The sequence below is a fragment of the Lytechinus variegatus genome, chromosome 4 (genome assembly GCF_018143015.1).
Source record: "Lytechinus variegatus isolate NC3 chromosome 4, Lvar_3.0, whole genome shotgun sequence".
In the NCBI taxonomy this organism is placed as follows: Eukaryota; Metazoa; Echinodermata; class Echinoidea; order Temnopleuroida; family Toxopneustidae; genus Lytechinus; species Lytechinus variegatus.
This window is the reverse complement of record NC_054743.1, coordinates 15,411,663-15,439,601: the sequence shown is the minus strand read 5'-3', so window position 1 is coordinate 15,439,601 and position 27,939 is coordinate 15,411,663. Positions and strand designations below refer to the sequence as shown.

The following is a 27,939-nucleotide window of genomic DNA, read 5'->3' as shown; positions in this document are numbered from 1 at the left end:
AACCTGTTGTCAATGACACAAGCCATCAATATGGACTTCAGGCCACTGGGAGCCTGTATCTAGCATTCAATCCTCAAAATAAGTCATACCATAAGTCATACCATAGACCATGCAAAGTCAAATCTCTTGAGAACACAAAAATGATTGAACCAGTAGTCAAAGTCTGAATTAGAAGATGCAAATGACATACATTTTGCATATACTAGGGGGTGTTTAACAAAGATTTTAAGTATGACTTAAGTATGACTTAGAGTACACTTATATGCCCATTTGCTTGCGTTATCGAAGGCATTGATCATGCAATGAAGACACGCACTGCGGTGTATAGATCATTAAGATAGCATGTTGCATGTCATATACCCATAATTATTTAAGTGCGACTAAGTCATACTTAAACCTTTGTCGAAAAACAACAAGGTCTGAAAAACTGCTTTGACTCAACTGATTATTTGACTAATACGGAACGATGGCTCAGGTAGAGTGTATTTTGCATTACATGGTTTAAGAAATCGCTTGAACACACTTTATTATTATACAACATATTGAAGGTCAACTTGTTAAGACACGACTGTGTCTAAATACCCTGGATGAAATAAAGAGTACAATATGGAATAGTATCACTCATACATATGTCATATTAAACAGGGCTGGTATTCATCTGAAAGTATTGATTTTGTAAGTACTATAATTAGCATTTTACTTGGCAAAATGCTTAAACTGGTATTCAGACCACATCTAAGTATTTTACTTACTAATAACCAATGTATGTATCCATCTGTGCGCAGAATGTATGACTGCACATATCATGTTTGTAAACTGTACGCAAGCCAAGTCTGATAGGCGGTTGACTAAAGATTTAAGTAAAATAATTAGCCAAAAATGCAACTAAATACCAGGATGGATGAGTATTTTACTTAAGCAAAATGCTAAGTAAAATACTTAAAATTCTGGCTTAATTACAATTTGAATACCAGCCAAGATCAAAATCATCTTTACCTTACTGTTTGCAGCATTGGTATCATTATCAAAATATAAAACTTTCCTTATCATGTAAAAGAATATCAATGACTGTTGCATCTCATTCTAAGTAACAAAATTGAAAAAAATATGCATACCACCTGACCTGAATAATAGTTATAATGATGCTGTAACTTAAAAATAATTTCCCCTGTATAAGTGTATATGCAAGTGTGATCTTTATGCAATTCCATGACCCAGTATCTTTACTTTTCTCTTTATGTTTGAATAAGCACACAATATATAAGATTAATTAAGTACCTGTCAATATAAAACAATAAGGCCTTTTCTGAGTTTTAGGCGTTTTTTTTTATTACAGACGTCAGTAGTCAATCGGTAAAAAGTCCTTAATAATGGGCAGCTATATATATGGCTTGTATCTCTTGATATTCTTTCTGAGCACTCAAATCCCAGCAGTATTATGGCTGTGGGAAGGTGCTTAGAGTCAGGACCAGTAATATATCACTATGTAAGTCCAAATCCCTTGCCATACTCAACAGCCACAAGAAGCCTTTCTCTCAGTTTCTTTTCATCCTTGTACTCTGGTAGTAGTAAACGGTTGAAGCATGTCATGGCCGTGGGAAGGCGCTCCGAGTCAGGACCGTTCCTTTGTATGACAATCGGCAGGCTGGACAGGCCCTTCAGGGGAACCTGTTTTCATAAGACATAATAAACATTACAAAGTATTAGACCAGACACAATTAGTCATATAAGAGATATCAATTACAAGTCAATGCTAAAATAGTACTTACAATTACATCATAATTGTTGGAATCGATCATGATTCAAATAAACATATATGTAAGTGATATTGAATTTTGAGCTTCCATAAATCACAAATTTTTACACACACTTCAAATCATACCTCCTTGTGCACTTACTGGTGGTGTTTTAAACTGATGTTTATATGAAAATGGGGGATGCAAACTGTATTGCATTACATACATTTCAGAATGCTTATTATGACTCCAACCCCACAAAAAAATAAAAATTAATAAATAAAAATTTGATTGAATAAATGAATGAATCCACAGATTCGTATTTTATGAACTTACTCTATCACTCCCAGTGATGAAGTTAAGTAGTTTCTTCTTCTGATCATTACTCAGGGAATGAACTAGCCTCCAAAAGGACAGCACAATTGGGTGTTTCCTATATTGACATGAAAACAAGAGAATGAATAATCATATGTGAATAAGTGAAATATCAGGGGGCACACTGCAGAGGTTACTTGTAAATGTTAAAACACACTTCATATGATAAATATGCTTTGAAAACTTGAATACATGGGGGAAATGTCAATACATCAGGGAAAATTCATGCATTCTGTATATCAGATAAATCCTACAATGATTATCAATCGCTCTGGGCGATTCCATACGTGTTGTACAGGACATTTCGTCAACAATTTCTAGTCTCTTAGCTGATTGCTTGAGCAATGAATAATTATTTTTGGTCAATAATAAAGTTATACTGGGTAGTCATGTGAAAAACTGATTACCAACAAAAAATATTTGATTATGGCTGAATTAAGGGCGAAAATGTTGTGTGTCATACGGGACTCAGAAACATTTTCACCTCTAATGCACCCATGGACAGCATATACCTGTTGGTTATCATTTTTTCATATGTCCACCCAGTAGTACTTTATTATTACCACAAAACAAATTGAAGTTCTTTGTATGTTTGGACAATAGGTTGAAAAATGTTGCGAAAATAGCTGATTTTTCTAGCATGGAATCGCCCTCTATACACAAAGATTTGCAACCAATCACTAATGGCCTATCAAAACCACCGTTTCATGAGCATATTGTTCAACATTCCCACTATCAGCCAATCAAAATCCTTCTTCAAAAAATTGCCATTGAATCGTTACCTTGAGAAGCCATCTTCATAGGTAGCAGACGCTTCTAGAGCATGGAAGTCTAGGTCAGGACTACCACATATAAGAAGCTCAATCTCTGAGGGTTGAAACAACTGTAGGGCTGAACCTCCACAGATGCTATGAAATCCTCTCGCAAAGGCCTAATTTAAAAAAAAGAAATAACATGATAAACAAGTTTTTAAAACTGTCTATGGCATGTGAAAAGTAATCTTGTTTTAAAACATCACAGAAACTCTTTTGTCATTCTGGCATTGCATATTGTAACATTAGGACATTCATAATTTCAAGGTCATAATAATTTAATGCTCATGACCATCAACGTTATAGAAATCAGAATAAAACAAAATACAATCATCACATACATTTATAACAACTGCTCTATCAAGCAATCATCTACATATACTTAAGAAGCTTGTAAGGTACCATCGCACAGCTGACCGATATCTCTCAGTCATCTGTCGGCAGATACAGTGGACTATAAAAATCCTTTCTGTCTGTGGCCTGTATAACCACGCTAAGGCATTGCTCAGCCAGCGGGTAAAACTATTAGCCACAAATTACACTAGAGCAACTACAATTAATAACATTACAATGATGTTCAGGAGCCTGTGACACAAACCTTACAGATTGATTGTATAGTTGCTTTATGAACTTGATCATACATAATGATCAATGTGATCAAGCGTAAATATTAGCCCTATGATCAATTGCTAAGCTTTGTGTTACTTGCCCAGGTGGGTGTTTCATAAAGCTGTAAGTTAAGAGCGACTATACAAATGACTGGTGAACCTTTCTTACACGCTAAATAATCACCGATTAACATTTAATGGTGTATATTATTTACCACAAGAAAGGGTCACCAGCCATTCTTTAAGTCACTCTTAACTTACGAGCAGCTTTATGAAATGGCCACCAGGAGACCAATTCCAAACCAAAGAACACAACATGATTTTCACTAAAAGCAGGGAGCTAATGGCAAGTTTAGTTACCAGTGCTTCTATGATGATGGCAGTGTTTATCAGATCATTTTTCTTTAAATCAGTCTCTTATGGGATATGATGGCAGATATTGATAGACTTTAAATGTCTTCAAAACTTTTGAACTGTATCTTAATTTATTTACCCACCTCAAACTGTCTTGAAATACTATCTACTAGTAAATGCTGCACATATAACCGAGCATACTCCTCTCGATTCTGAAATACAAAAAAAACACATACAAAATCTCAGAACAGACACTTTTTGTAAAGTTTGCCAATTCTGATGTACTTTTCACTTCATAATTTTGACCATAAATTCCTGTCCATTAAACTTTCAGGTACTTTAAACCTTACAGCAGATAACTCCTCCAAAGCAGGATCTTAATAAAACAATTCACTCATTTACTTCATTAAAACTGATAAACTTGAGATGTTTTACACCATTTCTTTCTTAATTGATTCTGTTTATATTTTCTATCAGCTTTTCTTGTGGTTATTCAAAGTAGTAAAGAAGTTAGAAAAACAGTATGGATGGAGTTACCTGGTTTGTTACTGGAATATTAGAGCCATTCAGGACCAAATCAATGGTTAATACATCACCCATTGAAGAATGAGACACCTGTCAAAATAAAACAAAATAGATACTTCAAGTATGAAGGGACAATAGCTAAATACAATAATGAAGATAAATACAGCATGATGAATATATCAGTGACATACAAATGTAATAATACTACTGAGCAAGAGAGTTTTTAAAAAAAGCATAAAAAATCTCAAAACAGAATAATATACCATATTGTTCTAATTCACAAACAGCAATGGACAAAAAATGTGCCATGCTTATCTGCAAATGATAATTGGCATATGTTGTATGTCCATAAAATGAGAAAAGTTGCAATATGAGGGAAGAATTAAGATAAAGAAAGACAAGGGAATATGAAATGATGATCTTAATCAGGGCGCGACAAACCCGCTTGCCCGATTGCCCGGGGCAAGTGAAAATGATGTGCGGGCAAGCACCTCTCAAAGTCAATTGCCCGATCGGGCAAGTGGTTGCTGCGTCTTTTTTTCTGTACCGTACCTCGTTTTTCCATAAATCATCCAAAATCCACACTCAAAATCATGAATAAGCCTTAAAAAATAGGAGTAGCGCCGTTTCAAATTCCGAAATTGCGTTATTTTTTCTGTACCACGTATTTCCATACATGGTACGGTGTGGTACCAGTTATGAAAAAAATCAACGCAATGGCCGGGAAACAGTTGAATGTAGTATAGGGGTCCATTATGACTACCACCATGTGCAATTTCTAATGCACATTTTCCACCTTCCGATATCACAATTCTGTGATAAAATAATTAGAACTACACAGGAAATAAATCACAGAGTCTAGTAACTTCGCATTGGTGAGTTGTCATGTCATTCGGCTTTGCTTTTCAAAACGGCCTATTAACATCCAAAATAACTTGCAGTATTTGTTAATTATAACTTAAAATTCATTTGTTTCCCTTTTTGAGGGGATGAGGTAAATATCAGACAATAAATCATCAAACAAAGCTCCATCTATTTTACAAGGCCGGCGGGAGGCTCACAAACGTGCGCATACTAGCTAGCCAGTCTGAGCTCTGTCTCTCTGCCAGAGCTCTGGGGGACAATTCGCTCAGTAAAGGCCACAATGATGGTGATTTTCTGTTTCAGACAGAGTTTACATTTCGGGTATATTATTCAAAACTTCCAATAAAGTTTGATGATTTCTTCATTGTCATGTATATTTAAGTTATTAATGAATACATTCTCACCAAATTTAGACTCCCCCATAGAGAAATGCAATTTTCGTGGAAGTCTGCGTTTTCAAAGAACTTCAGGAAAAGTTAGGGTATGTGGGCCTTTATTACACGGCCGAGTACAGGTTATTGTACTGGAATAGGCGAAGTAGAAATTACCGGTAGATATTGAATTCATTTATATCAAAGTTCAACTCACAGTCACACCCACACAAACACACCCTCGCACACACACACACACACCCAAGATTCTAAGCATAGTGAAAAAAAATACTTAAAAATCATACAATATTAAACAATGTTACTAATAATTCATTAATAAGTGAACAGGTATTATTTAAAAAATTGGGCAAGCAGTTTTTTCTATCGGGCAAGCAAATTTTTTCATCACTTGCCCTGTTGGGCAAGTGATGAAAAAATTTTCTTGTAGAGGCCTGTCTTAATTGACCATTACCACTGAACAGTCAATTGCAAACCTTTGTGCTATGTGCTACAAGGCCCTAGTCTTCATTTTTTTAAATATAAAATACTTTGAAATTATTTACATTATTAATTTACAATTCAAAGTCTATAAACAATAGAAATGGCCAAATATGTCTCAACACTTAGCGATACCCACATGGTAATCCATGCAACAGGTTACGTTACCACTCCTCCCACATATAATCAGCAATGTACAGTACTATCGCACAGCTGACCGATATCTCTCAGTCATCTGTCGGCAGATACAGTGGACTATAAAAATCCTTTCTGTCTGTGGCCTGTATAACCACGCTTAGGCATTACTCAGCCAGCGGGTAAAACTATTAGCCACATCTTTAGCATTATCAATAATTTAATTTCATTAGTTTATTAATTAAATAAACAAAAATAATTACAATGTACAAAGTTACAATGCAATAAAATATAATACAAAGTAAAATGTTTAGGGAGCCTTGGGAAAGAATGAAGTTGTAGGTAGGGTTCCCTACAAGTAAAAAGTGAGAATCAATCAACATAATCAAATATATAAGAGAAATAGTGTGTAACATAATTATGAAAATCAAATCAACTCAAAGCAGGGGCCAGCATTAACAAGCCTTGCTGCTGTGCCAGACAAACAGAACAATGGATTCAGCCAGACCGTGGAAAAGAATGGCTGGATGTAAATCCTTGTTCAAGATGAGGAAAAGAAACAGAGCAATCAGTGATGAAATCATCACCACCACCACCACCACAACCACCACCACCACCATCATCATCATCATCACCATCATCATCATCATCACCACAGTCTTCCTAACCTGGAATGTTTGACAGAAGACATCCTCCACATCATCCCCCTCGTACTCCAGCATCTCTTTGATGCCCCGTCCCAGAGATGGTTGCACCCGTATCAGGTCATCGATGGTCAGAGCATCCTCATGAAGCTTCTTGTAGATGGCCATAGGGAAGTTACAATCCAGGATGATACCGTTGTAGATGGCTAGACCTAGAAGGGTGCCTACCAACTCAAACTCATCATCAGAGTCAGCTGAGCCTTCAGAACCTGAGAGAAAGAGAGTGACAGACAAATGTTTCACACCAGTATCAAAAGCAAAAACATGGATTGAAAGCATGAATGTGATACAATAAGGGAAAGTCAAGGTAATATAGGCAGTTTTAGATTGCATATTGACTAAAACCACAATTCTTGTTCAATGTTTCAGCAGCTCTGCTCCTTCTCCTTCAAGTGCCATTAACACAAAGAACTCAAAATTAATCATAACACAAGCTGTATTTTTAAATTCTCAAAGTCTCCATTGTTTCCATATCCTTTCTTTTCTTCACTGACACATTCAGGGAGCATCTCATCATGATGGATACCAGCGCATGACATATGTTTATATATAACTGATATTATTTAAATAGTTCTACATTCTCAATAAAAACAAATATTACTTGTTATGGAAAAATATGTGACATTTTTGTCATACCATTGATCCATATAGTCCTGTTCTCCTCTGAGCTAACAAACATGCCATAGCTTGGATTAAAGACTGCTTCAGAGATAAGCTGAAAGAATTCTTTCTGAAGTCCACCCATGTCAAGACCCTGTATAATAAAATACATGGACAATAATTGGAGTAATCATGCGATATATGGGTAGTCATAATAATCACGTTCACAAACAATGACAAAGTAGTAGATAGGCAGCTCAATTCTTCATATAAAGGGAAGAAAAGATCTCATTGTAGTTCAATTTGTAAATATTTCAAATATGTTTTAAAACTTAAAGGTGGAAACTCACAAAAAATGCTCAATTTTGAGGTATTTGAAAAATAAGCGTTAAAGGTAACCTTATCTGCAGGGCAAAACATGTATAAAGTGAAGTCAGAATTAAAGAATGAACTCAATAACTAGAATTATAAGTTACACATCACCTCCTCATCCAAAAAGAAAATGACTTTCACTGATTCACAAAAGTATAAACCTCAATACCTGAGCATCAAATACACAACTATTCATCACTAATGAAACAAGAACGGAATGAACAAATGCACTTCATTCTCCTGAGCATCAAACGGACGATGGGCTTACCTGTTCTCCTCCTCCGATATACTTGATCTTGAGTGGTTTCTTTAAATCATTCTTCTTGAGTTTTATCTGAGCTAGGGTATCACTGATCAGGTAATCCCTTCTGATTTCCAGGACTAGGAATGGACACATGGCAGCCTTGATGGAATCCTTGAGGTTCGGGGTGAAGCGTCTTCCATCCTTCAAGTATTTCTGAGCTTGGTTTACTCGCTGGAAAGTACAAAATGATATATGATCAAATTTCAATCCCAGCCATCGCCATGTTTTGCTTCAGCAAGAAATTATCCACATTGCGCTGCAGTCAACCCAGGTGCGGTGAATGGGTAACCGGCAAGAATAAAATAATATTATTCCTTGAAAGCACCAGCACTGGTAATTAAGTGGTAGCTTGAGCTAAGGTCGGGGTAAAAATAGTTAAACTATGTATCCTTGGGTCAAAAAAGTGCTATATTAATCCAGCTTTTATTAGTATTATCATTAATATCATTGTAGGGCTATTCCAGAAAAAAAAATGTGTTATTCCAACTCCCTCCATGTGAGACCTTCCTTGCATAAATTATCCCTGGTATCTCAGGGCCGTCGCCAGGGGGGGGTGCGGAGGGTGCGAACGCACCCCCCTTCAGAACAAAAAAAAAAAAAAAACAACCGGAGGGCGGGGGGGGGTAGGGATACTTGAGGGCTCTTTTGAAAAAGATCTGGCCGGCGGGCTATATAACTGCATGAAATTGAGTTAATACGTTGTTTTTTGTGTTTTTGTGTTTTTTTTTCATAAAAAGCACCCCCCCTAGAAAAAAGCTAGTGACGGCCCTGTATCTGATAGACCTCAAAAGAAATTTGAATTTCAGCTGTTTCATTTACAGTTTTTACTGATTTATTTTTGATACTCACCGCCTGATGTAGAATGGCCACCTGGTACTCTCTCCTCATCTGAACCACAGCATCAAGGTGTAACACATGGACTTTAGACTGGAAGATGAATAAAAGAAAATGAAGGTGAATATTATAAACAAGTTTTTATTTTGTGTAGAAAGTAGAGAGACAAAGTAAGAGACAGCAGACAGGAAAGAGAGAAAGAGAAATAGACAGGGATGAAAAACAGAGAAGGAAAGATAGATAAAGACGTTGAAAGGGTGTGATAGAAAAACATGGAAAGAAGGATGAATGAGAGGGATACAGATGGACAGAAAGGGAGAGGAAAGGAAAGAGAGAAAAGGAGATGGTGAGAAAAGAGAGACAGAAAAAAAGAAGTGAAGAGCAAAACAGAGAAAGCCCGAGACAGGTAGGGGATCATGAGGGAGAGCAAGAGAGGGAGAGAGAGAAAATAAGACATGATGAACAAAAAGAAGAGTTGAGAATAAGAAAGAGAGAGACAGGAAATAAATAATTAACTTACAGCTGGATCCAATAAGAATGGGAAATCAAGTAGAGACGATATCGATGGATTGGAGGAGCATTCATCTTTACGCGACTGTAGAGGGAGCCCTGCATTATGCTGCCATCGATGGTATTCTGTCTGATAGTCAAGATCCCTAGATGATAAGGGTCAAAATTTAGAAAAAAATGTAATAGGGGAAATCAAACCCCTGTTAATCTAATCTCATCGTAAGTTTTATTACAAAAAGCAAAGGCGGTCTCTGATTCTTCCTAACTTCTTAATCACACAAACTCATACAAAAAACACAAATTCTTTACAATTTTGGTTTCAGAGTTTGCACTAAAATCACCTCTGGCACACAATTCAATTTATAGCAGATAGGGAACTATATGACACTTTCAATTAACACAATAAATCTACATTGTATCAAGCTTTTTGCAGCATATTACAAATTACTTTAAGCATAATTATCATCATAGCATGAAATACAAAACAAAGTATCAACAAATCCTCTCACTGAAAAGCAATGAAATACAAAGATACATAAAACAAAAGTAAAAAAAAAAACTTATACAAAATCAGGGCTGTTTATCTATATTTGGACGCGTCATGGTCTAGTGGTTCTGACTCTCGCTTTTCAAACAGAGGGTCGTGGGTTTGAGTCCTAGCCATGGTGTGTTTTCCTTCAACAAATTTATCCACACTGTGCTGCACTTGACCCAGGTGAGGTAACTGGGTACCTGCAGGAAGTAATTCCTCAAAAAGCTGTGCGCACCAGAATCGGTAGACTAGCTTAGCCGGGGTAATATAGGAGCGCCTTGAGCACCTAGCAAGGATACGTGCGCTTTACAAATCCTATATCATTATTATATTTCATTCATATTCATAACATGAACAACCCTTGATAAATTCTGAATGAGAAATTTTGGAATTACCTTGAGAGCTGATGACAGTAGAAATCTTCCAACTGTGCAAGACCATTACTTGAACCATGTTCCAATGAGATTTGATTGGCTTCGTATAGAATCTCCATTGTCATGGCAACATGAATCATTCCTTCCGATGCACTGTGATAAAACAACCATTTATAGACAGAAAGCATATCAAATTATATGATTAAATTTTTAAGACAACTAAATACAAATTTTGCTCACATTACAACCCATTACTTGGGACATGATGAATTATATCTTCAAGGAGAAAACTTAAGAGAAAAAAAAATGATAGGGCACTGGAACTCTATGTCTCTGCTATTGTCCAATCAGAAATATACTAAACACTTTTTTAAAATAATGACCACTTTGACCTTGTACTCCTACTTAGATTATCATATGCATACACAAGCCAAGTTGAAATAAATTCTTCAAGCGGCCATTTGGATACCATGGGAAGGACATATTTTTACTGGTGACACGACATTTGCCCCTGCGACAATTGCTCCAAGCTTAATTTTGTCTTAGATGTAGGGTTAGGGTTACAATAGTTCAGGGAAGGGTATAGTCAGGGCTCCACACTAACCCATTTTTTCTACTGGTCCAACCTATTCATGTCGGACCAGTAGATACCCAGTTTTTCAAATTTTTACTGGTCCGAACCTAAAATCTACTGGTCCCAAAAAATTAAAGAAAACATTAAAAAAAGGTGCAAGTTTATTTTTCTAGCCTTTCGTTACCCCCCCCCCCCAATAAAATGAAGGAATGAAGGACAAAAAGAAAGCAAGAAAGAAAGAAAAAAAGAAAGAAAGAAAGGAAGGAAGGAAGAAAAAAAAGAAAAGCTAAAGAAAGGACAGATGAGAAGGAAGAAAAAGAACAAACCAAAGAAGGAAAGGATGGAAGGAAAAAAAATAAAAATGAAAGAAAAGAAAAAAGAGATGAAGGAAAGAAATGAAGCAAGCAATACAGAAAGAAAGAACAAATCAAGAAAGTTGTAAAGGAAAGAAAGAAGAAGCAGTAAAAAAGAAAGGGTAAAAGGAGAGATGGAAAGAAGGACAAAAGAAAGAGAGGAAGGAAGGATTGAAAGAAGGAAGAAAGGAATTAAGGAAGAAATAAAGGAAAGGTAAAATGATAGAAGGAAAGAAATAAAAGGAAGGGAAGGAAAGAAGCAAGCAATATAAAAAAAGAAAAGGTAAAAGAATAGATGGAAGGTAGGAAAAAAAGAAAGACTGAGAGACAAAGAAAGGAAGGAATGAAAGAATAAAGGAGAGAAAGGAAGCAAGCAGTCAAAAAAAGAAAGGAAAGGTAAAGATCTAACAAAAGGAAAAAGGTAAGAACAAGACAGAAGAAAGGAAGGAATGAATGTAAGAAAGAGAGAAAGGGCTGAAAGAAGGAAGAAATAAAAAAAAAACAAGAAAGGGTAAATAAATGATGGATGGAAGGGAGAAAGAAACAAACAATGTAGGAAAGAAAAGGGTAAAAAGAAGGGAGGAAAGAAAGGAAGAAGAGATGAATATAGGATGGATGGACTCAGGAAGGAAGGAAGGAAGGAAGGAAAGGAAGAACGAGGAAGGAAGAAAGAAAGGAAGAAAGAAATAGAGAAAGGAAGAAAAAAACAAAGAAAGAAAGAGAGAAAAATATTTTTTAAAAGGATAGAAAGAACTAATTAAAGAAAAAAAGGGAAATTAAAAGACAGTAAAAAAAAAAAATGAAATAGGGAAGAAACAAAGAAAGATTGAAAAGAAAGAAGGAAAGAAAGATAGGAAGAAAACAGAGGAAGAAAGCTAAAAGTTTTATCCTAAATGATTTATCAGTTTCTTTTTTGGCTCGATTAAAACAGCTACGAAAGAAAGTCAGAAACCAAGTGTATCAACACACACACAAATGCATATGTGGGGCTATATGTATTGAGACGATATCACCCAAAACCCGATCTGTTTGAACCAAAACAGATGTGAAAATATCTCCTTTTACTGCTTACAAATGATAGAGTTATTCCAATTTTTAGGAAATACGGACATTATAAGAGCCTTCCATGAGTATGAACCGTGAATTTTGATAGTTCTGTGAGAGATTTCTGCCAGAGTTTACTTTAGCCAAGCTTCGTTTGAGCAGCCAGTAGAGAAGGTACCATGTGGGTGTGTGGCTGGCTACATGTACACTGCACTGCATGCACTGTACTGTATGCTACTCTAGTAACACGTGCGATTCATTCTGTGTGTATTCTGTGTGTGAATGACAGAATTTAACGCAGGGGAAGTGGTTTGCAGTGAATTTGACCATTTCTGGAAAAGTTATTGGCCCAACAATGGTTTTTATTACTGGTCATGTTGGACCCTTAAATCTTGCTATTTTTGGAAAAATTACTGGCCCGACAATGATATTTTTTACTGGTCATGTCGGACCAGTAAATCTTCCTATTTCTGAAAATCTACTGGCCCGACGGCGATTTTTACCGGTCTGGGACCGTCGGACCGCCGCTAGTGTCGAGCCCTGGTATAGTGGTAAACCCAGGATTGAAGTTGGTCATGCGATTAGTGTGTGGAATTTAGAACGGAGCAATCATCACTGGAGAAAATGCCACAGAACCATTTTTACTACCAGTGAAACAGTCCCCCATGAGCAGCATGAATATGATATTCACATAAAAAAAGATGAAGCATTACTATTACCCTTCTTTGGGCCTCATGATGGACACCATATGAGCTTTCAGAATCTTCAGGAGTCTCTGGAAGCGATCTTTCTCCAAATGAAGCAGGGACTGGATCAGATTAGTCCTAGCACCAGGGACCAGGCGCTTGGCTAGGATCCTACACAGGACCTGGACCAACTCAAAGTTCAGCTCCATAATCGGGCACTCCAGAATGATCAGAAGCTAAAATTATGAAGAAAAAAGATGAATCATTGTGAATGGGAATACCATGTAATAAAGTCATCAAAGAGAGTAAATTCATATTTAAACAAATTTTCTGCAGCAATGATGAAATGAAAGGGTTCCTTCCCAAATTAAACATGGTATTCATGATATTAACTATGATTGGATTAAAATAAGCCATTTTCCAGAGCACTGTCTCTCACTCAAATAGCAAATAAAAATGTTGATGTCTGAATGGGGAAATTATGACATGCATGTTATCTGCTGTCCATGTATGGAATTAGACGACATCTCTTCTTCAAACTACTGATAAATACTTGAAAAATCACTTTCTCATATTCTATTTTTTACAAGAAAGTAAACCTTTAATTATATAACTTTCATGATATTACTTTTGAGGAGAGTAGACACTACACATAATGAATGTTCCTAATTACTTGACCAGTGGCTCTACTGAGGATCAGGCTAGTTTCTTGAGGAAGAATGTAACAGCAATGGCGAGACAGCTAGTTAATATATTCATAGGAATGCATATCTGCTTGACCCAAAACATTGGTAGGCCGTTCCATTGCTTGTCTTACCTGGTTAATACCATGCGGCTGTACTAAGGATTGGTCTAGCTTCTTGAGTAGTATCTCAATGGCATTTGCAAGGCATGTCATGAATCTATCTCTGGGATGTTGGTCCCAAAGGAGATTGTATGCTGTTCTTACTGCTGCTAGGTCCAGCTGGCTGTAGGGATTATTCTCTTCTACCTGATGTATCAAGAAAACATCACAGGGATCATAAAGAGCTCCCAAATTGTATTAAGGAAGCCAAAAAAAAAATGGAGAGAATTTCTTGCCGCATGTATTCTATGATATATACACTTGTATAATTATTCTATGAATGATATTTTGCACGCTGGTAGTGTGCAATGTAATCTGCTAGGCTGTATGGTAAAATTTTCCAAAATAATTTTATTTTATATAAATTATGCTAATTTATGCATAAATCATACTTTTTGCTCTAATTCACTAAATAAAGCTCCTAGAATGCTAATTTTCGGTGAAAAATATTCTTTGTTGCATTCTTAACAATCGCAATTGAGAAAAACTTCGATTTGGAAATCAATTTCGTATGTATTTTATTATTTTATGAATTTCTTTATGTATTTCTCTGTTTTTCAACCTTTTGTTTTTCTTTGTTTTTTTTCACCAGATTTATTGCACAACCTTTTTGAAGCATAATTATGCTAAAATCAATTGATTTCAGCAATTTAAAGTAAAAATAATCATATCTTTATGAATAAGATGAGAAAACTCGATTTGCATTGACTTTGTACACAAAATCACGCTTTGGAACAAACTTTGGTCTCACATGCACTTACAAAATGTTGCGTAATTTCGAAGCCGCTTACGCGGGCATTGTAAATTTGGTCTCAAATGATGCGCGAGACTTTCAAAAGTATACACTCTGCCAGTGGCGTGGTAAAAAAAATTTGCGCGGTGGAATGATCGCAGAAAATGTTAAGGGGGATTGATTCAACCCCCCCCTGCCAGCTTAGGGTTAATTTCATAGCAGTCAAGGGGTTAATTTTGGAAAGAACATCAGAATATCTTACAAAACCAGAAAAATCACAAAATTCTCTACATGAGTAATGTATACATATATGTGGGGCTTTCCAGAAAGGATTTACTTCCATTTATATAAAGTTATGAAAAGTTATAATGCTCTAAAATTATGAATTAATTCATGGTAGTTGGACATATAAAAAGGTTGACTACCATATAGAATTGCCATGTGTATGAAAATATATCTTTTACCCTGAAGCTTGAATTAAGAGCGACATCTGACATGAAGACTGTACGTATGGTATTGAGTAGGAAGGCATCGTCTCCACACTCCTTGTATTGATCAATAATACTCTAAAGAAATAGAGAAAATAGGTACAATGATACAGGTATATATATCAATTACATGAGAGCCATCTCTATTGCCTTATAAAGAACTTATGCTCTAATATGATGACCAACAAGGTGATAGGAAAACCATGAGAACAGCTGAGAGAGTTCTTAGATAAAGGAGATTTGAACTAAAAAGGAAAGAATAGTGGGTATCTAGTCATAATCATGTTATTTTTTGAAAAGATGTCTAGAGTAAGATAACATTGTCACAAATGATCTATGGATATTTTTAAGATAAACATGTCATCAATCAAATCAAAATATAAAAAAATCTTTAAAATCTTAAAATCTTTTCCTAATGTTCCAGAGATACCGCTCATATTATACTCTACTCACGAAAACTAATGCATTAAATAAAGAGGAAGAGAGAAAAAGAATAACCACATACCTGCAGCATATTCAGAGTAAGGTGAGTAAGGGCAAATTCTTGGCCAGTATCCAGGGCTATCTCCAGGGAAAGAGACCTCTCAAACTCCCGGAGGTCTTCGGTCTCTTCAAGTGCTTCCTGGTCAGAGAGGAGCCTCATGGGACTTGGAGCCGGACTGAAGATAGGACTATTATTAGGACTAGCTACAGGACTAAGAGAGGATAGTTGATTGGAGGAGAGGGAAGAGGGGCCACGCCCCGAGGTAAGGCTCAGGGCAGAGCCACTAGAGTTCATCTGGTGGCTGTTGACCATGCTTCCCATTGGGCTAGTCCTGGACCTGGGTAGAAAAGAGACAAAACCTCTCAGGATTAATCTTCTTGATGATGACACTTCATCACCCTTATGTGTAAGTTTCATGAACTAGGTCCATAAAATTTATAAATTATGATGACATTTCAAAAACTTAACTTTAGGTTAAGATTTCGACATCGATTCCCCCAACATGGTCTAAGTTCATTGACCCGAAATGACCTTTAACCTTGGTCATGTGACTTGAAACCAAGGCAGATTGTTCAGTAATACTTGATTACCTTTATGTCCAAGTTTCATGAACTAGGTCCATATACTTTCTAAGTTATGACATTTCAAAAACTTAACTAAAAATTTTGATATTGATTCCCCCAACATGGTTACATGACCAAGGTCAAAGGTCAGTTCAAGGTAGAATGTTCAGTAATAAATGTCCAAGTTACATAAAATAGGTCCATATACTTTCTAAGTTATGATGTCATTTAAAAAAACTTAACCTTAAGATTTGATGTTGACGCTGCCATGGCCATCAGTAAATCGGCGCCTACTGTCTTGCTCTGCTATGCAGGCGAGACAATAACAGCTCAACATGGTTTAGTGAGTTATTACCTAATTCTACTAACCTATAATGAAGGTTGACTAAATTGTCATAGCTACCACGTAGGCTCAAATTCTCCTGGCTGGAGCTAAGGCTATGTGAATGAAGCCCACCCTCAAAGTTCATTGACCTTCCAGAGTTCCTCCGTAGACTCGAGTTAGATCTTGACATCAGACTTTGACTGACATCATCACCTGATCCAGTCATGTTACCTGATAAGAATGATGAAATTTGATGTTATACATGCCTGTGTGCCATCTAATTTTTTTTTATTAATTGTTTCCTTTTTTAATTTAAAAAAATTACATTTAAAAAGGAGATTATTTCTAAGATTACTTATTACATATAAATATTATATTATACATAGATTTTCATTCTGAATTTTTACCCTTATCCATATGGAACCCTTATACTTACAGCCAAGTTATAAGAAATGAATATGAATTCATTTCATTCTCGAAAGTGCTGCATGACTCACAATTAACATTAACACAACACTATTTATTTGTCATTAGAACATGCTAATCAGCTTTTCTCACACAATTATGACTTCTGGGGCCCGTCTAACAAATAGTTACGATTGATCCGATCAATCCAATCAATCAATCGCAACTATGGAATGCCAGTAAAGTCAACATACAAATTCCATATCTGTTAAAAAAAGACTAGATATGAATGTATATCCATAAATTCATTGATTTATTGACAATGTGGTGTGATCTCCTTCGTTTACAAAGGACATTTTGCAAATTTCCTGTAGAAAGAATAATGATACTGATGGATTTCCATAGAGTTACATTGATTGGATCAATTGTAACTCTTTGTTAGACGGGATCCTGGCATACCAATATATCAAAACAAATTCCATTCATGTGACACTACTATCAACATTTCAAATGTTGGTGATACTACAGAATCATTGGTATTTAACTTAAAACAAATAAGCCATGAAATTAGACAATACGAACCATTCCTATTTCTGGAAGATCCATCAACCCATGGCATATCTGTAGCATCTCCCGTCTGTAAGCTATGATCACTTCCCCATCGAAGCACATCCCCTCCTTGTCTGACTCCTCCTTCCCTCTGACCTCTCACAAGCTTCCCAAGTGACCCTGTCCTCTGGGCCAGCATGGAAGGATTCGACCCTGGTCTTGCACCAGGCAGCCTTCCGCTCGGAGGTAGATTGCTGGTAGATGACGATTGTCTTCCCGTTGGCGGTTTACGCCTAAGCTTCTCAGTGAGTCCATTCTTGGCTAGTGACGCAGAGATGTTCTGCCCACCGACCAGTTTCTCAAGGTCTGATTTGGAATGTCTTCTACTTGGTAAATTCTTACTAGAGTCAGTAGAATCATTGCCAGTAGCGATTGGGAAAGACTCTGACTGAGGTACGTCTTTGAAGAGAGTGGCAAACGGTGACGAGGAATAGAGGGTTTGGAGGAAAGACTTGACTTTACCGTTTTTGGTCTGGAAGACATCTTCTGGCAAGGCGCGGCCAACAAACTTCTCTGAACTACAGAAGTATAATCTATTGAGAAAGAAATAAATTTTTGTGCATCTGCATCAGTATTCATCATTTCATATCTCGGAGCAAATTTGCACTGCACTGCATAAATACAGTCACATTTAATTTGTGAAGTAAACTGCTAATTAATGCGTTTCTTACTTTTTTTTTATTATAATTAATAACAGGAGCCGTTTTCAAACTAACTTTATCAGAGAACTCACTGCATTCTAAAAGTATCCAGCAAATCAAATCAGTATAGTGTTGGGAAAAGTTCACCAATCATACAAAGGAACTCATGAGATAAGTAAAACAAGGAAAAGAAAGGATTTTGAGCATGTAAGAAGAGAAAAAATATAAATTTGACTATCAGCATTTCAGAAAAAAAATCAAAACAAATGGTAATGTTCTTTCTCCATTTCATCAAGTAGGAAGACAGAAAAAGGATGATTGGAAGATTGAAATGCGGTGAATGAGAGAAAGATGTGTATAAAATCAAACAGTAGCTAACCTTTGACTAGAGGCAAGTTGAATGCTGATGATGGCAGCTACATCGGCAGTCATCCGGATTGCATCTTTAGAAGAACGGCAGAATTTATTCCTACATTCTGATCTCCCACATCCATCAGTAAGCTGGTAGTAATACCTAATATCAAATAATAAAAGTTATATAATATCAAATTTTGTTCACCCAGGGTAGCCACTTCAGCTGTAAGCAGGCCCCTGCATTAATTTTACCCTTCTTCATCCTGGCACCCCGAACACTCAAAAGAAGGCAGAAGGTACTAGTCTTATAATCCTTTGGTGTGACTCCACTGAGAATGGAACCCATGACCTCCAGTTCAGGAGGCTGCTGTAATCATTGAACCAACGTGCTAGGCCCAAATGATTTTAGTCATGACTCATCAATTAAAAGCATAACTTATGGTATTATGCTCAAAACACAAATATGCTACAATCTCAATCTGAAAATTGTTCAACTCGATCCAGGCCATGCACTTTCACTTGTCAGAAAACATGATTTAGTCTCTTGTAAATGTTTTCTTCTCGGAAATGATTTTGGCAATAAAAAATTAATATATCCGAATACTTAGTAGAGATGACTGGAGTAAAAATATTGATTTAATGTCATATCATTATTAATATATAAACTATAATTCATATCATAATTATTATTATTTGATTGACATCACCTGTGCCTGTGAGAGGTTTTGATTATCAAATTTGATGCACATATGTAAAAATGCTAACACCAAGACACAACATGCATGGTTTACCATAAATTATGTTAAGCTTTCATTTATACATTATTTGGTTGACGTCACCTGTGCCTGTGAGAGGCTTTTGATGATCAAATATGATGCACAAAAATGCTAAACCAGTACACAACATGCATGGTTTACCATAAATTGTGCAAAGATTTCAATTATACTGCAAATGTTTTTATCTAAGTGAGCATGACTTCCAAATGAAAGGCTCACTGCATGTAATTAATATGGAGAAACAAGGCTCGCTGCTATGCTGATAAAACCTTGTTTCTCAAAATCTGAATAGTTTGATGACAGCTCAGAATCTAGATTTTAGAGTTATAACACAGGTAGCAACTTTCTGTTGCCTCGAAAGAGTTCTTCACAGGAATCCGAAGACTGTTTTCACACAATATGGCCCGAATTCACAAAGGTGGTTTTGAAAACCCATGGTTGAATCTGTGGTTTATGCAGATTTCCTGCATAAATTGCGCTTAATTTAGCGCATATCAGGCGCGTTTGTAAGAAATGTCCAATGCTGATGCGCGATTTTGTTTCAGTGCGCCAAATTGACGCCTGTTTCCATGGTTGGATACGCTATTTTATTCATGAGTCCACTGTTTGAAGAGTGGACTCATGAATAAAAACAATGGGCTTATGAATAAAACAGCGTGGATAACCATGGTAACAGGCGTCCATTTAGCGCACTGTGACAAAAGCGAGCATCAGCATTGGACATTTTTATACACACGCCCGATACGCGGTAAAATAAGCATAATTTATACAGGAATTCTGCATAAACCATGGACTCAACCGTGGGTTTTCAAAACCACCTTTGTGAATTCAGGCCTATGAGACTGCCACCATTGCTATATTTTTAACATACAGCATTTTCTAAGCTGCACTAAATTTGTTTTAATTTTAAGATGTGAGGTGTGATCAGCCCAGGCACAGTGTGTAAGATATCCTACCTCTTGATAAGTTGTTCTAAGTAATGCTTTGCTTTAGATCCTGTTGTATTAGGCGCATCGTAGCTCCTTGGCAGTTCAGCTTCCTGTACAGAAAGGTTGCTGTCAGATAATGCAGCAAGGTTACTGGCACTAAGATTCCTACAACGAAAACATAATCAAAAGACAAATAAAGTGAAACCTGTATATTGACTGGCTGTTTCATATGTATTTTTTATCCATATATAATATATACGTTGTTTGTACATTTGCGTTTTTTGTCAATTTATATGTCTTTTTTTTTACCTTGTACTAGTATTTACAATTTAGTCTTTGGCTGATAACAAATGTTTTTTTGATGTATCAATAAAGTTTATTATTATCATTTTAACCTGTATATAAAGACCACCAAAGGGAGACAAGAAATGTGTTTTTTTATGAGTAGGTGGTATTCATGGACAGGTAGGTTTCTGTTATACATATTTCAAAGGGGTAAACGGAACAAGAGAAACAAGCATTGTGGTCTTTATAGAGAAGTACATGTAGTCCTATACAGGTGGTCACAATACTGGCTTGATTGTACCATTCAATCTAATCCAGTCATAAGGCCACCACACACCTTACGACCCGACTGGTCTCCGACTGTCTTGGTACTGAGATGTGACGTCACAGCTCTTGTCAGCTTGAGAGTTGCAGACCGATCACAGACAAGTTGCAAGGAAAATCATAAGGATCCTTATGACTAAATCGGAAGCTCAATCCAACTTCCAGCCAATCAGACAGCAGAGGTGCAAGACGCAAATATGGAATACAACGCGCATACGCAGTAGTAAGCGCCATTTTCTCAGTTGCTATGGCAAAAACCATAGAGCGCATACGTGAGTCGCAGACAGCATGGTAGTCAGATCGCAAGGGTGCAGTGTCAAGGCTTATGACTACTTTGCGATTCATCTCTATTCACTCAGTCGCAAGCCTGCCGTAGACCAGTCGGGTCGAAAAGTGTGCAGTGGCCTTATTCTATCTATACTATGGTTTTGGCCTCGTCGCGCCGCTGCGTCCGCCGCAGAGATTTCCTTGTGAGTGCTCTATCAGCTGCATTTCTTCTCCGATCGTCTTCAAATTTGGCATGAAGGTTGAGTATGGTATAGCAAAGAAGCCTATTGATTTTGGTGTGGGTGGAGGTCACATGGTAAGGTCAAAGGTCATTTTCAGGTCAACATTAAAGTTTACATGCAAAACTCTCTTATGACACCTAACTCCGTAACCGTAAGTCACTTTTCAACCAAACTTGGATGATAGATGGACTTGGGGGACCTGCATGTTATGCTGCAGTCAGAGGTCACATGGTAAGGTCAAAGGTCATTTTCAGGTCAACGTTAAAGTTTACATGCAAGACTCTCTTATGACACCTAACTCCACAACTGTAAGTCACTTTTCAACCAAACTTGGATGGTAGATGGATTTGGGGTACCTGCATGTTATGCTGCAGTCGGAGGTCACATGGTAAGGTCAAAGGTCATTTTCAGGTCAACGTTAAAGTTTACATGCAAGACTCTCTTATGACACCTAACTCTGCAATCGTAAGTCACTTTTCAACCAAACTTGAATGGTAGATGGACTTGGGGTACCTGCATGTTATGCTGCAGTCGCAGGTAACACGGTATGGTCAAAGGTAATTTTCTGGTAAACGTTGAAGTTAATATGCAAGACTCTCTTTTTCCGTAACCATAAGTCAATTTTTAACCACACTTGGATGGTAGATGGACTTGGGGGACCTGCATGCTAGGGTCATTGTCGCCATAATTGTATTTTTTTGTCAAATTTCTGTGTGAGCTCTAGATATCGCAATGACGGATGATGCGGTGGGTTCAGGGGATACATGTTCTCGGCTGCACGACCCGCCGAGCATCTCTAGGTAGACATTTGGTATAGCACTTTTTCCATTCAGTTACAAAGCACTGCGCACACATGCTACTCCATGAATGGGCCACTAAGTTCTGAAATTCATTCTGAGAGGAAATCATCTCTCACTTTTTTTTTTTCAAATTTTAAAATGTGACTGTGTAGGTGGCACTCATATCCCATGTAATATCTAAATTTGCTTTCAAGGCTGTGCATATACATGCAGAAGGGGTAACAATAAAATATGTACTCCCTATAACACTTTATAATTTTAATCATAGATTTAAGCTTCAAAGCTGTATGAAATGTGTTACCCTACACATGGATCGAGTCAGATCCCACCGATCTGTTAACATTCGGATTAAAAATTACACATCTAACTGCTCATCCAAACGACTCTCCTTGGGTAGAAAGTCAATACACAATACAAACATACCTCTTCAAGTCTGTGAGTTTGGCTAAACTATTTGATCTAGCACGTCCATCTATCAGGATACTATCAAAAGATCCTCTCCTTTCACTCCCCTCTAATTTGGGCTGACTGGTTGAAAGCTGCCTGCAAAACACAAAAATGAAAAATACAAATCCATGATGAAATCTAATTCTATTGTTCTCAGCTGTAATTAATACAATGGTTTCATTTGTTTGTTTTTTTCCAAGACCACCATAGCTAGACTGATCACTTCTGTACGTGGGAAAGATAAAAACAGCTATGTTTCTTGTTCATTCTTAAAAATTCAAATACTCAACTACCGGTAACTGTTATTTCTGCACTCGTCTGCACAAATCTAGTGTTAGAATACAATTAACCTTTCAATTACCTGGCAAGTTTCAGTGGACCTATTCGTGGTGGTTTGTTGATGGTTACATCATTAGGGATACTCTTCTTCCTGATGGCCCCTGGTCCAATGGGTGGCCTTCTACGGCTAGCCAGCGTCTCTCCATGACCATTCATAATGAAAGGCTAGCTAGTGAGCTCTGTTTATGTCACAAGGTTTGGATGAGTGACATGCTGTAATGTAAGAGATACACAAAGGCAAGAATATTTAATGATTAAGAATGCAAATGCTGTGTTTCTGAACAAATGTGTGTGTGTGTATTTGAGTTTTGTCAGAGGTGTATCAATCAGATATGATTATTTACGTCTGGACCAACGTTTAACGTCACCATCCGAAAGACGTGACCAGGGCTTGAACCTAAAACCTCTGCATCAATTTGTAACTTCTCCACAGCTCGGATTACAGGCATACGCCACAACGCCCAGTTATTTTTAAATCAATAACTTGTATCAAGTAGACATTACTAATTTCCAACCAGATGCACAGTTGTGTATATTATATGTCACTGTTTATTCAAATAGATATGCATTTATCAAGTTGGAGCCCATTGTCTTTAAATATTTGAAATAATCAAACCATTTATGGTACTTCATCATCCGCAACATCATCAAGCCCACAGGTAGGCATTGCCGTTAACATCATGTGAGTTTCTGTTAACATCATGTATATTCATATCGACAATGTATAAGCAGGAAGTGGTGGGCCTTATTTAATTAGACAGCGAATAATTCAATATTGGAATACTTTGATAGGGTCACATGGAATCATCAATATGAGGTAAGTAATGAATGGGCATTATCCTGGTTTAAGTCACCACTCCATTCACTACTGTTTATTTCGTCAGCGGCGGTGACTTCTTTCATCTTCCATTGACTTTGTACATGTACACAACGAGTGCACACACACCGACACACACGAGAAGAGGGGTGACTTATTTCAGGTTAAGGCCGATGAATGCACTGTGCCGTTTCTGTCTCGCCAATTAGGGGGCAGACTACAGGGCAATCCTTTCGTTGGTCAACATAAGTTGCCATCTTGGATGACGTCATCATCCTTACACTTCAAGTTACAGACGTATTTACCAGTCGCTATATATCGCAATTTGTGCCGCTGCTTTGCGCTTGTAGATGTGCGTGCATTCGGAACTTGTCACTCGCATTGATTGACCAAGATATCAAAAAAATTAATCGGAAAGCCTTGATAAAACTGAAAGCACAACTCGTTGACGGCTACCATATTTTCCTCTCCGGCAAAAAATTAAAAAAAGAAAGAATAACCCGGAGAATAAATCATCGGTAACGTATATTTTCAATATTTTATAGATTTTACATAGTATCAATAGAAAGATTAGAGTCTAACGAAAATAGTGGGCCTTCGTTCAAGATATGTCATTTTGTATTTAGTATAAGTAAAAGAAATTAAAAATCTGGACAAAACCCGCCCTCCGTCGAATTGTCGACCCAGATTACACATGCAGGCTCACTAGATTCTAGTATGGTCAGTTCCCCCATGTCTGTGCGGTCTCCCAAGTCTGCGCACCTGCGCATCTGCGCGATTCTAGTAAAAGAAGATACGCAACGAGCACGAACTTTACACATGCAATGCATACACAGGTATTCTTAAACAAATCCGACTCAAAATGGTGGAAAAATAATGAATTCAGGGCATTTCATGTGACGGCCTCAAAATGCAGCCTTTGTCATCAAAATCCCCGAATCGTGTGCAAAGTGAACGAGTGCGCAGACATGAGCTGGGGTGCCATTTTTTTTCAATCTGAAAATGACTGCCCGAGGTTTTTTCCAAGAAAATCATATATTTCTTTCAAATTTTTATGAGATATTTGGCACACTAACTCATTATGATGTAAGGAACATTATCAACTGAAAGATTTTGTGAAATAAGAATAAATTCATGTTAAATCTTAACTCAAATTGTTAAGTGCGCAGACCGTCATAGATGTAGTAGTACCGTCGGGGAACATGGGGAATAGGCATGATAGGGATTATAGTAAAATGTCAGAAATTGTTAAATAAATCCCCAGAAACGACGGTTATTCCTGTCTAGCTAGGACCTAGGTGAGGCTAGGAGTAGCCTGGGGCGTTTTGGGGAGTGAAAGTTATATACTGTACGTATGGAGTCACTCCCCACTAACGCCTGGGATTCCTCCCTATACTTCCCCACATACGGGTACAAAACCAGAAACTTTCGCCCCCGAGAATTCTACTTTCCCTCTAAAAGATCTAGCCCTTAAACATGTACATGGGGTCCAACTTCATTTCCAACATTTCAGCGATATTGATTTCATTTTTAAAGAAGAATTCATTAAAAAAACGAGAGATTTGTTTTGAAAAGATGGAAAGAGCTTACTTCCGTGTTTACGTCGCCATCTTGATTTCTTTGTCTTCCGCTTGGCGACAGCACGCAAATCGCGGGATTTGCGTGCTGTCGCCAAGCGGAAGACAAAGAAATCAAGATGGCGACGTAAACACGGAAGCTCTTTCCATCTTTTCAAAACAAATCTCTCGTTTTTTTAATGAATTCTTCTTTAAAAATGAAATCAATATCGCTGAAATGTTGGAAATGAAGTTGGACCCCATGTACATGTTTTAGGGCTAGATCTTTTAGAGGGAAAGTAGAATTCTCGGGGGCGAAAGTTTCTGGTTTTGTACCCGTATGTGGGGAAGTATAGGGAGGAATCCCAGGCGTTAGTGGGGAGTGACTCCATACGTACAGTATATAACTTTCACTCCCCAAAACGCCCCAGGCTAGCTAGGAGTAGGAGAGGTGAGGTTAGCGCTAGGCGAGGCCGAGAGGAACTCAGTCACAACTCCCGACCGGGCCGGACCCGGGCAATGCCCCCGCGCTGCATGCACAGGCATTGACTTGTCCATGTTGTCGGCGTTAGTTAGTGACGGTTTGCCTATCGTCTGATATCGATCATCGCTTGTAAATTGTAATTTGTTACTCGCAATTATCAATCTTAAACCATGATTACAATTTACGTTTTTGAACGAGCATCACTGTCAAATGATTTTGATTATTTCTCAATCAAGTATGGTAACTTACCTGTTCAAAATGAACTTAAATGAGGAATAAATGTACACTCAACTTCGTACTGGCTGTCTCTGTTTGTACACGGTGAAATAATGCATTGCATTGCGACATGGTGACTAGCCTATTTCCAGTATAATGATTGGTAAAAAAAAAGGATTTTCATTCTCACTGCCTTTATTTCAACATACGGTACTAAGAAGCTAATTAATTATTCATTAATTATTATATCAAATAAATATAATATCCTCATGTAGATTTACATTTTTTGAAGTGCAACAAAGGATTCTAATAATGATATCAAATATCAACCGACTGTAAAGTAAACTAGCATTAGGAAAGAACAGAAAATGAAAGAATACATAGTTTACATTACAATAGATAAGAAAAGAATAGAAAGGCCATAAAAGTAAAATGGAATAAGCTAGAGAGAATATATAAGGAAGTAAACCATAACAAAAGAACAGCAATATATAAAAAGGAAAAGGAAAGGAAAGAAATGAAAGGGAAGGCTAGGACGGTAGAAAAAGGGGGCGGGGGGGAGGAAAAAAATATATAAAAACGACAAAACAAAAGGTAAATTTGAAACGAAATAGAAAAAGACTGATGAATTACATTTGAAAGAAAAAAGTAAAAAAAACGCAAGAGTAGCACCCCTATCACCCCAGCTTCCCAAGGACATGGACTGGCTTGGGGCTCACTATATATTATATAACCTTTAAAAAAGGGCCGGGGTGGAAACTAAAGAGAACGAGAGGAAAAGAAGGGGAAAAGGCAAATGAAAGAAATACAGACAAAAAAAATAAAATAAAAGCTAGGTACAAATGAAGGATTTTGTTTTAAAAGAACAAGAAAAATGCCTACATCAATAGTAGTAAAATTATAGGCATAAAGCGAGCACTAGCAAAAAAAGGCCTGGGTGGGTACTTAGATTTGGTTTAGACGGGGATGTGCGGCTGAAGGTTCAAAACCCAGGATATTTACGGGTCATTGTGGCTAAAAGAGTACCAATTGATTAAGGATCTATTACAATTTGACAAGAAAAAAAAGATAGGAGAATATGGACCCAGTATCTAAAAATTGGGGCCGTGTTTAGGGATTTACATGTCCAGCATAAAACCATATCCCATGTAGGGATTTCTTCCAAAAAAGGGACCCATTCCAGAGGCATAATACCTTATTTCGTGACTACCCCCCCCCCATGCACCCCGGGAAAGGGGTAAACATTTTGGCTTACCCACACCGTGGCCACACCCCTACAAAAAATATGTATCATGACTGTTTGGGTTTCCCAAGGGAATTCTAACCTTTAGGGCCTATAGTCCAGAGTAAGTCCGACCGGCCAGTGGATCCTGACATATAGAGTGGCGTACCTGGGAGCAGAAACTGACTGTGCTCCACTTGGGCACCACTGCATGGCGATCACAAAGAGGAGGGGTCATTTTACCCCAGCCGCTGCTTTCCCTATATATATGTCGTTGTGCTTTTTGAACAGCTTTACTTTATGTGAAAGTAGAATGCTGTAGTTTTGAACAGATAGGCTAGGCCTATACATTTGAAACATGAAGGCTGCCTGATTTTTTAAAAAAAATCCCAGAAACACGTACATGTATATATTTATTCTGACGGTGATACCCCCATGACAGAGCCCTCTTGACCCCACCAGGGACCCAAAGCCCAAAGGTGGTTCCGTGCACCACTGGCGTACAGAATGAGGAGCGTGGGGCGTCACTCATGGACCTACCGAAATTTAAGAAAAGAACGGTATCGAAAAGGAAAGAAAATGAACTGAAAAGGATAAAGTGTGATAAAATCAGCTGAATATTTG

The 27,939-nt window shown here is 37.3% G+C and overlaps 1 protein-coding gene across 1 annotated transcript; it reads right to left on the bottom strand.

Annotated features, from left to right (window-relative positions):
• Positions 1-2: 2 nt before the first annotated feature.
• LOC121413481 (probable E3 ubiquitin-protein ligase HECTD2) lies at positions 3-26,195 on the bottom strand. The gene is made up of 22 exons (XM_041606304.1): positions 26,127-26,195; positions 23,043-23,233; positions 22,658-22,777; positions 20,344-20,481; positions 18,637-18,771; positions 17,590-18,149; positions 16,647-16,833; positions 15,736-16,051; positions 15,207-15,308; positions 13,983-14,156; positions 13,199-13,401; positions 10,530-10,661; positions 9,613-9,748; positions 9,108-9,185; positions 8,223-8,429; positions 7,619-7,736; positions 6,947-7,191; positions 4,423-4,500; positions 4,029-4,097; positions 2,894-3,042; positions 2,073-2,169; positions 3-1,668 (listed from the first exon to the last, which is right to left on the bottom strand). Exons 2-22 carry the CDS (start codon positions 23,174-23,176, stop codon positions 1,483-1,485), a joined length of 3,564 nt encoding a protein of 1,187 aa, XP_041462238.1. The 5' UTR covers positions 23,177-23,233; positions 26,127-26,195; the 3' UTR covers positions 3-1,482.
• Between the last annotated feature and the right edge of the window lie 1,744 nt (positions 26,196-27,939).

Bases quoted from the DNA above. Each gene is read 5' to 3' on its own strand.
- LOC121413481 (XM_041606304.1), bottom strand. From the start codon at position 23,176: ATGAATGGTCATGGAGAGACGCTGGCTAGCCGTAGAAGGCCACCCATT. The intron at 8,430-9,107 runs GTGAGTATCAAA...TGTACTTTCCAG, and splicing joins TGGCCATTCTACATCAGGCG to CGAGTAAACCAAGCTCAGAA. The intron at 4,501-6,946 runs GTTAGGAAGACT...TTATTTTGACAG, and splicing joins TCTTCTGTCAAACATTCCAG to GTGTCTCATTCTTCAATGGG.